At 37.7% G+C, this 12,652-nt stretch overlaps 1 protein-coding gene across 4 annotated transcripts in view; it reads left to right on the forward strand.

Moving 5' to 3' along the window:
- LOC127456019 (liprin-beta-1-like) overlaps positions 1-12,652 on the forward strand; it is a 37,815-nt gene that overhangs the window by 18,161 nt on the left and 7,002 nt on the right. For 3 of the 4 annotated variants that reach the window (XM_051724290.1, XM_051724292.1, XM_051724291.1), the window contains 10 exons: positions 705-844; positions 2,563-2,663; positions 3,179-3,238; positions 4,085-4,136; positions 4,551-4,583; positions 4,826-4,997; positions 9,808-9,949; positions 10,418-10,549; positions 11,120-11,270; positions 12,477-12,588. In XM_051724290.1, the coding sequence (XP_051580250.1) occupies positions 705-844; positions 2,563-2,663; positions 3,179-3,238; positions 4,085-4,136; positions 4,551-4,583; positions 4,826-4,997; positions 9,808-9,949; positions 10,418-10,549; positions 11,120-11,270; positions 12,477-12,588 (1,095 nt within the window). The remainder of the gene's footprint in view (positions 1-704; positions 845-2,562; positions 2,664-3,178; positions 3,239-4,084; positions 4,137-4,550; positions 4,584-4,825; positions 4,998-9,807; positions 9,950-10,417; positions 10,550-11,119; positions 11,271-12,476; positions 12,589-12,652) is intronic. The other variant, XM_051724293.1, reaches the window with a different exon arrangement.

Genomic DNA, 12,652 nt, shown 5'->3' on the forward strand with positions numbered 1-12,652 from the left:
TTATTTTTATATAATGTTATCATAAATTTGTTTTTTTTTAAAAATCCAGAAGTAATGGTATGACATGTTTGGACACTTCCAAAATTTTACTGGGTGAATCTCATGAAACCGGTCAATTCCATTTATAGAAATATGGAATTTTATTTTTCTTAATGATAATAATACTATTTTTACGGCCCTTAAGATGTTTTGTATTGTGACATTTGTTTTCATTTTATAAAAATTAAGTACATTTCCTTCCAAATTTTAATTACCATAATCACATTGACATTACTGTCATGGAAAAACATTTGTTTTATTTGTTGTTGATTTAAAGAAGAAAAATATGTTTACAAAATTATTATTATTATTAATATTTTTTTTTTTTTTTTTTTTTTTTTTTTAACCATAATACCATTAAAAATAACTAAGAATGCATTGAGAATAATTGGAATTACAAAATAAATAAAACTTAAAGTACAATGTTGGACACATTACAGTAATAAGAATGTATCATTACAGTAATTTTATTATGATTTTTTTTTTTTTTTTGGGTGGGGTGGTGAACTGGATTTTTTTGGGGGGGGGGGTTCACATAATTAGTTAAATCACATAATGTGCCATTGATAAGTGACAGGCTATATTTGCACTCATGGCACTATGTAGGATTTTGCCCAAAATAATGATCGAGAACTCGGAACCTCCTCTCCTGTCTTTCTCATCAGATAAGGTCAAAGAAGGAGACGGTGATGAGAGCAATAGTGACAGCTCCCTCTCCATGTCCACCGCCCTCTCTATTTCCATGGACACAGAGAGGTCTGTGCTCACATACACAGAGGAAGTGGCCTTGAGAGGTCAAGATGAGGTATAATATTCTATTCAGACCATCTTGAGGCTATATCAGGGGTGCAACTACCCATTTTCAAGTATGTATGCGATGTATGCGTCGAGCGAAGGGGGTTGAGTTATGTCCCCCTTTACATGGCGCCCCTATGCTTTGCGTAAATTGCATATTTGGTTTTTGCGCCTCAGGGTTACATCATTCACTATTCCCAGTTAGTCAGCATTCTTGGTACAGAGCTATTTTATTTTGGCATGCTTAATATTAGATTGCTGCACTGCAGCACAGAATTGTTCTTAATTTAGAGTAACTCTGTCTGATTGACAGTTAAGCCAAGTAGTGTTGATTGTATTTATTCAGGCTAAAGGCAAAATTGAACACTTGCAGTACACATACTGTAGAATGTCAACCTGTGGCTCACTTGCTGATGTCACAGAGAATTCAAGATGAGAGTCACTTGTCATGAAGTGACGGTGTCTTTTTAGACACTGCTGTTTGGAGTTTCTCAAACTTTTTTGAAACGGGGACCCCTTTTCTAAAAAATACCTGAAAAAGGCTTGGTAACTTAAGGAAGATGTTTTTTTAGCAGGTGGTAAAAGTCCTATAAATTTACTCCATATGGAAATAGTTTTTTAGCTGTAACATAAACCTTTCAAAACAGATATACTATGAGCAATGAGTTGTTATCCGAAGGTGTATGCCTCAGTGTAAACCATAAATCAGTGTGATTTCAACATGAAAAAAAACGTTTAATTACCGAAAAGCTACGCTATGCATGGTCCACCAATCAAGTATCACGCTGTTACCTTGATAACGAGAGCGAGACACCCCACACTCTATATAAACTTTGTAGTCCTTTTTGTATTCAAATTTTTCTTGAATGCGAAAGTGTCCTGGCTGTTTTCTTTTTTCGATCTCCAGTGTTTTCATTGACATCAGCTTATTTTCTTTGCTGACAATGTGATGTTTAGCATGTTTAATTAGTAAAAATGGCCAAAAAAGCAAGTGGCTTCATAGTGCTGATACTTGACAGAATTGAGAGTTCCTAAGCAAATTGGCTCAGTTGCTAGGGAGGGTAGAATCACATGGGGTAACCTCCTCGTGGTTGCTATAATGTGGTTCTCCCTTTCGGTGGGATGCGTGGTGAGTTGTGCGTGGATGCCGCTCAACGCGCTCAACAAGCCACGTGATAAGATGCATGGGTTGACGGTCTCAGACGCGGAGGCAACTGAGATTCATCCTCCGCCACCCAGATTGAGGCGAGTCACACGCCACCACGAGGACTTAGAGCTCCTTGGGAATTGGGCATTCCAAATTGGGGAGAAAATGGTAGAATTGTTTTTTTTTAACAAATGAAACCTTCTTGTAAACTGTTAGCGTTTTTACATTGCTTCTCTTGGAGCGCGGAACCAGAAAACACTCAAGCGGCAATCAGAGTCATCATGGTAGTGCCCAGTGGTTAGTCAGGAAAACTATGGATACATTTCAATATTTTGTAATAAACTTATAAAATATTGCATTATTATACCTAAAGGAAATGACTTTTATTAAATAGTTTTATATTGTATTGCTGTAGCTGATTTGATTACATCAAAATTGTTTACAATTCTGGAATTTTCCTGCATGGTTAGTGACCCCTTGTTTGAGAAATAGTGGTAAACCAGAATGCTTGATAATCTTATTGGTTTAATCACTGCTGTGAATTTACTTTACATCTTCTCTCCATGATCTCTTGTGTGTAGGCGACTACATTTGTTAGTACACTCCAAGTGCCATCACTCACAGTATCATCCCCAGCCAAAGCAGACAGTGGTCAGGTCCTGGAACAAACACAGTCATTAAGGTATTGTCTTAGATCAGTACAACTCTTCACTGAGTTTTCATTTTTTATGATCACCATATGTGAAACTCAGGACAAGCAAACACACTTTTATATTATAGCTGTGGCTCATCCCAGTTTTCATCCCAAAGCATCCCACCTGTGTTACAGCATTCCACCTCAGCATTCCATCCTCTTTGTTAGCACCTCCTAAGCCTTTTCCTCTCTTGTGTTATATTAGTATCCTAAGTCTTTCCATTCTTTTTAGTCATTTCAATGCTTTTTAAATGTTTCTCAGTTTTATGTTAATTATTATTAGTAATGCAGTTCCATTTCTTCTCTACAGTTCATGAACATGTGGCCCTCCTCATGCCTTCCCATTATTCTATAGCATTTTATAATTTTTTGTCACTTTTACCCATGTTAGCTCATCACCGCATGTCAGTCTTCATTATCCATGTATGCACCTCACTGCTTACCCATCATGCTTTGCACCCACCACCTCTGTATCCCAATGCTTGCGTGTTTGTCGTTTGTAGTGATAAAGAGAGTCAGGAGCCGACTCTACCACAGGAGACCTCATTACATGACAGTTCTGAGTAAGTATGTGTGTCTGGTGGCATACGGTTAAAAAATGGCACATTTTAAAATGCTGTTTTTTGAGTAACCTAAAATGCCACTGTTTGTGAATATAAGTGTTTCTGGCATCTTAATGTTGTGGGTTGATACTTTGGAGTTGTACCCTAAAGGAATATTCCGGGTTCAATGCAAGTTATGCTCAATCGACAGCATTTGTGGCATAATGTTGATTACCACAAAAAATAATTTTGTAATTTTGCTTTAATAAAAGCAAAAATCAAAGTGTCTGTGGGGCACTTAAATGGAAGTGAATGAGGCCAATTTTTGGAGGGTTAAAAGATGGAAATGTGAAGCTTATAATTTTATAGAAGCACTTACATTTAAATATTCTGTTAAAATTGGTGTATTATTTGAACTGTAAAGTTGTTTAAATTGTAATTTTTACAGTCATTTTAGGGTTTGTTGTCATTACATCGTCATGGCAACAAAGTTGTAAAATTGGCTATAACTTTACACAGAAAAGGTTAGTAAGTGGTTTTATCACACTAAAATCAAGTTAACACATATTGTTTATGTCTTGTGATTTATACTTTTGAAACGTTCAAAAGGAAACATTTTTTAATGTTTACAGATTGTCCCCATTCACTTCCATTGTAAGTGCATCACTGGAACCTCGATTTTTGCTTTTTTCAAGAAAAGGAGGGGCAAGTAAAAATAAATGTTTGTGGTAATCAACATTATGCCACAAATGCTGTCGGTTGAACTTAACCTGTATTGAACCCAGAATATTGCTTTAACGATATCTGGATGTTTTTGTGAGTGGCTGTTATGGTAACTGTGCTTTTTATTTTTTTTTCATGTCTAAGAGAGCTCACAAGGTCAGGTCACAATAATCTTGATGGAAGAGCCGATGAAAAGGTGAATTGATCTCAAGAGGATTTATTTAAAAAAAAAACATTATTATTATTATTATTATGTACAGCCAATTAAGTCACTGTCATGGAAAACCTGGAAATATAAGGGAATTTTAAATTGGTGATTTCCAGGATTGGAAAAATCATCAAAATGTATTAAAATCTTTATTTCTGTTAAGAAAAGTATTGCAAAAATCCTGTATATTTTGATGAGTAAATATTACATTTAATTATTAAATCTTTTGATGTATGGTCAGCTCTAAAATATATCGCCTTGTCTAGATATTGTTCTTTGTAAGAGCAATCTCTATAAGATAATTTAAAAAGAATGACTGAAAATGTCAAGTGGGAACCCTGTAAGTCAAATGTGATGTAGAGTGATGCAACATCATTTCTGTTTTATGATTTTTAATTCTAGAGGCCATTGGCAGTAGAACAGAGACCAGCAGAGGTAATTCTGAACATAATTTTTTGTCACTCAAACTATTGTATTCCTCCTTAAATCATTTTCTAATCATAATTTTTGTAATAAGTAGCTTCACAGTGGTTCAGACCTGTTTCCTCCTTTAAAGGTCCACAATATTTTCCTTTTTCATGCCTTTCATTTTTATAATTTTTTAGCTTGTATTTTATATAATACATAAGTTCTTGATATTGACAGAATTCCTTAAATGTTTCCTCCTGCTCTTGTAGAGCAAAGCATTTGATGAGTTCAACAAGATTACAACTCTACCACCCATATCCCCAACCTCCTCTCATACTGCTGAAGGTGACAGCTTTGGCACCAGGAAAGCCAGATCTTCCTTTGGAAGGGGATTCTTCAAGATCAAAAGTGGCAAGAGGACTGCCAGTGCACCAAATCTGGGTATAACTATCTTCATTTTACATGATACATAATATGCCCTTGGTCTATTACAGTCAAATTTCTTAGCAACGTGTGTGTGTGTGTGTACATGTTTATACTACATTGTGGGGACCAAATGTCCCCACAAGGATAGTAAAACCTGAGATCACCTACCTTGTGGGGCCCAGCCAGCAGTCCCCACAAGGGAAGTGGCTTAGTAAACATACTAAACGATGTTTTTTTGAAAATGTAAAAATGGGACAACATGGATGCCATCCGAGGTTCAGACGTGTGAACGGCGAGCTCTGCGCACTTTGCTAGTTTTAATACTTTTTATGTCATAAACCGGTGAGGTTCGATACACCCTGTTCCATAACTGTTCTAGGAGGACAATATGTCAAAGAATTCAAAATCCCCGGGCTCTGGAGACATTAAAAGACACTTACGTGCTCCAGCTGATGCCTCCGAGCAGCAGGTTGCAAGCCAGGGAGCTGATTTGGCCGAAGAAGTGAGGGAAATTCGGCGAGAATTGTTGAACATGCCGGCAATGCTGACGAAGGTCGTTGCTGACTTGGAGGATCTTGCTGTAATATGTCGATCGATCACTGCCATAGAGACGAAATTCACTGAGGTGGTCACAAGAGTGGGGGATGTCGAGAAACAGATAGATTATCTGGAGTCATCGGAGAGGGAATTAGCTGCTAATCCGCTAGTGACGTTGGATAGTAGGTGGATTTGGAGCGCATCTGGGAGAAATTGGAAGACTTGGAGAACCACAACCGGTGGAATAACGTCCGAATCGTCAGAATTCCTGAAGATGAAGAGGGTCGGGATATGGTGAAATTCCTGGACGGGCTTTTTCCGGATATGCTTGACATAACAGGCCATAAGCTGGAAATCGAACGAGCTCACAGGGTTCCGGCTCGGTGATCCGCTGAGGGAGACAGGCCCCGATCAATTCTGGCAAAATTTCTGAGATCATCCGATAAAGATCTTGTCCGAGGCTAGGAGTAAAGGAAGGCTTTTTTGGAAGAACCACAGCATTTTCTTGTTCCCAGACTTTGCGAATTCAATGAGAGAAATGTGATCGATTCAAGGAATGCAAGAAACTTTTACATCAACGGGAGGTCGCTTTTGCACTGATGTTCCCGGCCAAATTGAGAATAGATACTAAGGATGGCCACAAAACATTTACATGCCCACAGCAAGCGATGTCCTTCAGAAAGTCAATGGAGTGAGTAAGTTATTTTGTGGTACACACATTGTAGCCGAATGGACCGACTCACTGAACATTCACTTGACTGTTCGAGGAACTGAGCGCCTTTTTTGTTTCTTTTTGTGCTGGTTCCGCCTAGTGGCTGGAGTTTGTTTTGTTTTGTGGAGTAACACTCCTTCGGGTGTTAAGTAGATGAATCTGCATGTTCTTTGTGCTTATGCCTCCTATTGGCTGGAGTTTGTTTTGTGGAGTATTTCTTGCAAGTCATTGGAGCGATTAGGTCATTTGTTGCACTCATGTAGCAGCCAAATGGGCCAGCTCACTGAACATTCGTTTGACTGTCCGAGGAAACTGAGTGCCCCTTTTTTTTTTGTTTTTTTGTGTTGGTTCTGCCTAGAGGCTGGAGTTTGTATAGTGGAATAACACACCTTCGGGACAGTTGTGTGGATGAATCTACACGTTCTTTGTTTTTATTCCGCCTGTTGGCTGGAGTTTGTTTTATAGATTATCTGTTGTTGTGTTACTGTCTCACAATATTTTTATAGAAACACCAGACTTGAGCAATACGTCGGCAAAGTTGTCGTGGGGGTTCTCGTAGGCGTACATGGACTGTTTGAGTTTAGAGGGATGGAAACCAGTTGGCGCTATCGTGCGTGGGGTTAATGCGCACGTTTTTCTCTTTTCTGTTTGTTTGGTTCTGGAGGAAGTGAAATATTTACCTCAGCCATTGATATTAATAATGCTTTTAAAGAATTCTATATTGATCTCTAAAGTTCCAGGTCTTCGTCTACTGATGAGGATATTAGAAACTTTGTGGAACCATTAGAACTTCCAAAACTGATGGCTGAGCAAAACAATTCTCTTGATTCCGAGATAAAAAAATTCAACTACCTGCTACAGTCTCTCCCTATAGATGTTCCCCTCTCTTATTTCAAGCAATTTGAAAGCATAGCGAAGTCTTTAATTTGGAATGGGGAACATCCCAGATTACACTTCAGTAAACTGCATAGGCTGATTGACAAAGTTGGGCTAGGCCTACCCAAGATTTTGTTTTATTATTATGCATTCAGTCTCAGACATGGCTCATTGGTCGCTTCCACCTGAGAGAGCCCCTCCCTGGTTTTGTATTGAACAGGAAGTTCTTGCCCCTATTTCGCCATTGCAAAGCCTTTCTATCAAACTAACCGGAGAAGTTAAGTTACACCCCGTTATTTCACATTTGCACTCAGTGTGGACAAAAGTGTCCAGAGGGTTTAATTCGGACATTTATTTATATGTTGCCTTGAGCATATGGCTGAACCCAAAATTATGTATTAATAAGTCCCCTTTCTGCTGGTCAGAGTGGATTGTGAGGGGGTACACTCAGTGACCTATATGAGAGTGGAGTGTTGAGATCCTTTGAACATTTGGGTCAACATTTTGGGATTCTTAGATCTCAGTTTTTTAGGTATTTACAGCTGTGCCACCTGCTCTATACTATTTTTGGGAGTAGCATACACCTCCCTAAAGCGGAAGATACTCTGGGAGTGGTGATTACTGCTTTTGGAAAAGGTCATGAGGCATCAATGTATTACTCCTTGCTAATTCAGAGTCTGGGGGACGGAGATTTAACTTCTATCAAGAGTTTATGGGAGAAAGATTTAAACTTGGTATTGGAGGAGGGAGTGTGGTCTAGGATTCTAAAAAAGGTCAAGTCTAAATCTAGAGATGCAAGGGTGCGCCTTATCCAATTCAAGATTTTACATCGATTCTATTGGACCCCCTCTAGATTGTATAGACACAACCCATGTCTTTTGGTGGTGTGTTAAGATCCAAGAATTTTGGTTGAAGGTTCAGAGTTTTATGTGTGACGTATAGGGCACTCAAATTTCATTTCACCCCAGACTCTGTATTTTAGACAATGGGGCGGTCATCAATATTGAGAATAAACGCATAAAACATTGGGTCCTAACCAGTGTCATGATCGCCAGACAAATAGTTTTAAGAGGATGGAAGTCAGCTGGAGCGCCCCCATTTCAGGAGTGGTGCTCAGAGATGGGGAGGGTGGCTGATTTTGAAGAAGGGTCATCCAGAAGACTGGGGAATTTGGGTGTGTGTGTCTATACTCATGTGTGACCACTGGGATGTTGTTGGGGGTCTGGGTGGGGATCGGGAGGGGTAATAATGGGGGTTAAGTGTTGATTCTGTTTATATATATTTTGCTTTTCTTTGTTTAATATATGAATCAATAAAAAAGGTTAATCACAAAAAAACAAAAAACAAATGTAAAAATGCAAAAAAGTTTCTGTGAGGGTTAGGTTTAGGGGTAGGGGATAGAAATGATCATTAGGTCTGTATAAAATCCATGGAAGTCTATGGAGAGTCCCGACAATGATATAAAAACAAGTTTTTGTGTGTGTGTGTGGTAACATCTGCACTCTGTTTCCTTTCTGTACTTTGGAGGTGTCATGTCCATGCTATTTTTCGTGTGAAGTCTGAGGCCCCTTTACAGGCTGACGAAAAGTGGAATGGCCTCTCTGTAGAAAGATAAAGCAACAGCTTGATGTGTGCACTATGTGTCTTTCTGTTTATTTCTCAAAGACAAAACCTCCCTTCAAATAGACTGCCAATTAAAAGGAAAAAAATTGTCCAACCAAAAAGGAAAATTCTGTCATTTACTCACTGACTTAAGTTTGTCTGCTTCTCACCCAAAGCTGTCGTATGGCTTCAGATGACTTGCAATGTAACGCACAAGTCATATGGACCACTTTTATGACACTTTATGGTTTTATGGTTTTTAGTTATTTGGAAGCTTGAATGCTCCAGTCCCCATTCATTTTAATTTCATGGAAAAGAGTGACCAGTACCAACTTCAGAATTTCTTCTTTTGTGTTCCTTTTGTAGTCATCCACTGAAAAATAAAAATTTGGTCATCATTTACTCCCCTTCATGTTGAATGACTTTCTCTCTTCCATTGAAACACAAAATGAGATGTTAGGCAGAAAGTGAGGGACTGACAACCTCAGTCACCATTCACTTTTATTGCAGGTGCTGGCAGCCATTCTGCTTAGTATTTCTGTCTTTCTTCCAAGGTAGAAAGTCATACATGTTTGGAATAAAATGAGGATGAGTAAATTATTTTTACCTATGAATTGCAATTTTTGGGTGAACTTTCCCTTTAACACATTCACACATTTCAATCAGTGTATGTTCAGGCTGGATTTAGTGTGCCATTTATTTACAGAGATGTCATTAGTTCTGTTGTGTTAACCTTCATGTCTGCATGTGACTTTGTTTCATGTCCTGTAGTTCTGCCCCTAAAATAAACCCTATCCAGTTGTTCTTTAGTCCAGACAAGAAGTCAACTGCAGTCTTGCCCCATGATGCTGATTCCAGGAGTTCTAGGAAGACACTTTAATTTTTGGGACTGTTTGTCTTAACATTGACATTTTGTACTGCTCTGGTCTTCAGCTGAATGACTGCCATGTTTTTTTCTCCCTTCCCATAATCCTTGGTTTATTGGATGCTTGACTGACCATGCACACTGTTCTGGTGCAGCTTGGTATTGTGGGTAATGTAGTCTTCTGTGGTGACAAAAGGCTTTCTGTTTTCTTGTGTATGTATGTGTTTGCACAGCTGACACTGAGCAGGAAGGCACTGACCATCTGGATCTAGCAGGCATGCCGCAGAGGTCGACTCACAGTGACAGCACACACACACTCCCCATTTCCCCAGAGGGCAAGAAAAAGTCAAAAGGAATTAAAGCACTCTTTGGAAAGTGAGTATGAAGCAACAGATCTGCAGTATTGCAATTTTAGGACAAAGACTTACTAAGTATATACACTTTCCCAGTGTATATTAAACATTTTAACCTAAAATCAAGTTGAAAAAAAAAAAAAAAATGCATGGACTGATTATTTGTCAACTAGACAGATTAAATGACCGTATGCTTCATTTTATTTATAAAATGCTAGTGCGCTAGTGGCGCAGAAAATACACACTTCAGCTTTAACAGATTTTTTTGTTTATAAAGTATCACTAAATATATGTGAAACTTTGCGTTTGAAAATGTAATATTTTGTGGCTTTATTTTGTTGTTAATCTGTTTCATATGCAGTTCTTAAATGTGGAAGTATTGATCAATCATTCACAGTATGCATAAAAAATGTTCAGTTATTTCAGTATATTTGTATTGAGATAAACAGACCAGACAAATATACTGTTATCTTTCTTCTCTCATTTAAAGGCTCAAAAGGAGTCAATCAACCACATTTAACCTGGATGACAATCTATCTGAGAGTGAGTTTAAACGGGGAGGAGTCAGAGCCACAGCTGGTCCTAGACTGGGCTGGTCACGTGACCTGCAGAACACCAACAGGTCAGTAATCACAGGATGTAGCTCTTCTTAAAATGGCAAGATCTGCTCTTGGTAAACAAACCTTGGCTCACATGCGTCAAGCTTGTGCTGCTTGTTGTTGATTTATAGGTTCAGTCCTCATTCAGAGCAAATATATATGTCAGAATTACATTTTTGCAGTATATGTAGTTCCTGTGTACCACAGCCATTCATTGTCTTGTCACTCTTGTCAGAGTGATTGTCAGGTCTTTTTTTTAGGAAAATGACTAGCTGACTGTACATTATCCCACTTATTACACGGCTGCTTGCCAATTAAATAAATAAATGGACATGAATTGTTGATTTAAGATGAAATTATATTGTTATGTGTAAAGAAAGAGATATAGTTCATATATTCTTCAAAAAATATCTGACAGCGTAATACCTTGATTGACCAATCAGAATGAAGTATTCTTGAGAGCCTTGTAATAAGGGCTGACAACACCATATTATATTATTAAAAAAATTTTAAATAGATTTTTTACTTTTCTCAATTCTTTCTCTGAGTTTAGAAATGTTTCTAGAGATCTGTTTGTGTTCTGCTTGTTTCAGTGAGTTGGATGCGCCATTTGCGCGCTGGTCCCGGGAGCAGGTGTGTGATTGGATGCAGGATCAGGGGCTGGGGTTGTACGTGAGTCTGGCCAGGCAGTGGGTCTCCTCTGGCCAGACACTCTTGCAGGCCTCCCAGCACGATCTGGAACGAGTGAGTTCTTATTATTCCGAATCAGTGCATGATATCATAGAATGGGGTTTGAAAGTCTGAAACCACATAAAATATTTAGGACTTTTTCACTTTAAATGGGAAATAAATAAGGTTTCAGGATTTTGAATAATTTAAAATAAAAATTATCATGTAAAATGTTGAAGAAATATTTGTGACTTTGATCGTGTCAACCTTCAAATCATGCTGGGATAACATGGATCATCAGGTTTTGTTGTGGAGTCCATGCCAGCTCAAGTGCATGCTGATATTAAAGCAAAAAGGGGCATACCAAATACTAAAGAATTTATTCATTCAACTTTTCACTAAAATTGTTTTGCTGTTAATATAATATGTAATGAAAACTTTTGTATTAGAAAAATGCAAAATTGTAGTATTTAGACTTGTGATCTCAACTTTTGGAGCCCGTTGTGCATAGATCCAATGGACTGAAATGGCTGGCATTGCAGTTCAACTGGTCATTATGTCAGCTAATGTACTAGGCTTATAATGTATGAGTATAAGGGATTAGGATGCTAAATCCTTTTAAATCTCTTTGCATGATTACCTTAATTGCTGTGTTAGTGTTCCCTATACAAGTTATTCATGCACTATACATACTAGACACACTTACTAAAACGTTTCTCAAACCTTTTGATCTAAATTATTGATGTTATACTTAAATGCTTGAAATGAGTTTTGTAGACAAAAAAAAAAAGTTATTTATACACTACCAATCATAAGTTTGGGCACTCTTTTTTTCAAAAATGTTTTTCATGATCTTAAAAACCTATTATCTAAATGCTTGATCTTATGCATGCAAATTAGGCTACGTCCACATTAATCTATTATATATTAATTTATCCACTTCGCTGTGAAAAATGTTGTCTCACCAAAACATAGAGAAAAGAAGCATAGACAAATATAAACACTTTTCAGTTTCTTTACAAAAGCATTTTAATATGACAAAAAATACATTAAATTAGCAAAACAACTAATTGCAAGCATTTGTACTAGATAGTGAAGCAAACATGTTAACTCCTTCAATACTATTTAAAAAGTATCCCAGATGTACAATTACATCATAATTGAAGACTTCACTATTATACTAAAGTGTTAATAAATAAAGAATGAGTAGGTGTGTCCAAACATTTGACTGGTAGTTTATCTAAGAACTATTAAGAACTGTGTTCTGCCATCTTTATGCAGGAGCTGGGGATAAAACACCCTCTTCACAGGAAGAAACTCCAGCTGGCACTGCAAGCACTGGGCTCTGAAGAGGATGACAACAAAGGCAAACTAGACTACCACTGGGTGACAAGTGAGGAATGGATGTTTATTTGCCCTCAGTATTATACAGTACATAGAGAATTAAACCTAATTTA

Source organism: Myxocyprinus asiaticus, chromosome 18 (assembly GCF_019703515.2).
Source record: "Myxocyprinus asiaticus isolate MX2 ecotype Aquarium Trade chromosome 18, UBuf_Myxa_2, whole genome shotgun sequence".
NCBI classification, from domain to species: domain Eukaryota; kingdom Metazoa; phylum Chordata; class Actinopteri; order Cypriniformes; family Catostomidae; genus Myxocyprinus; species Myxocyprinus asiaticus.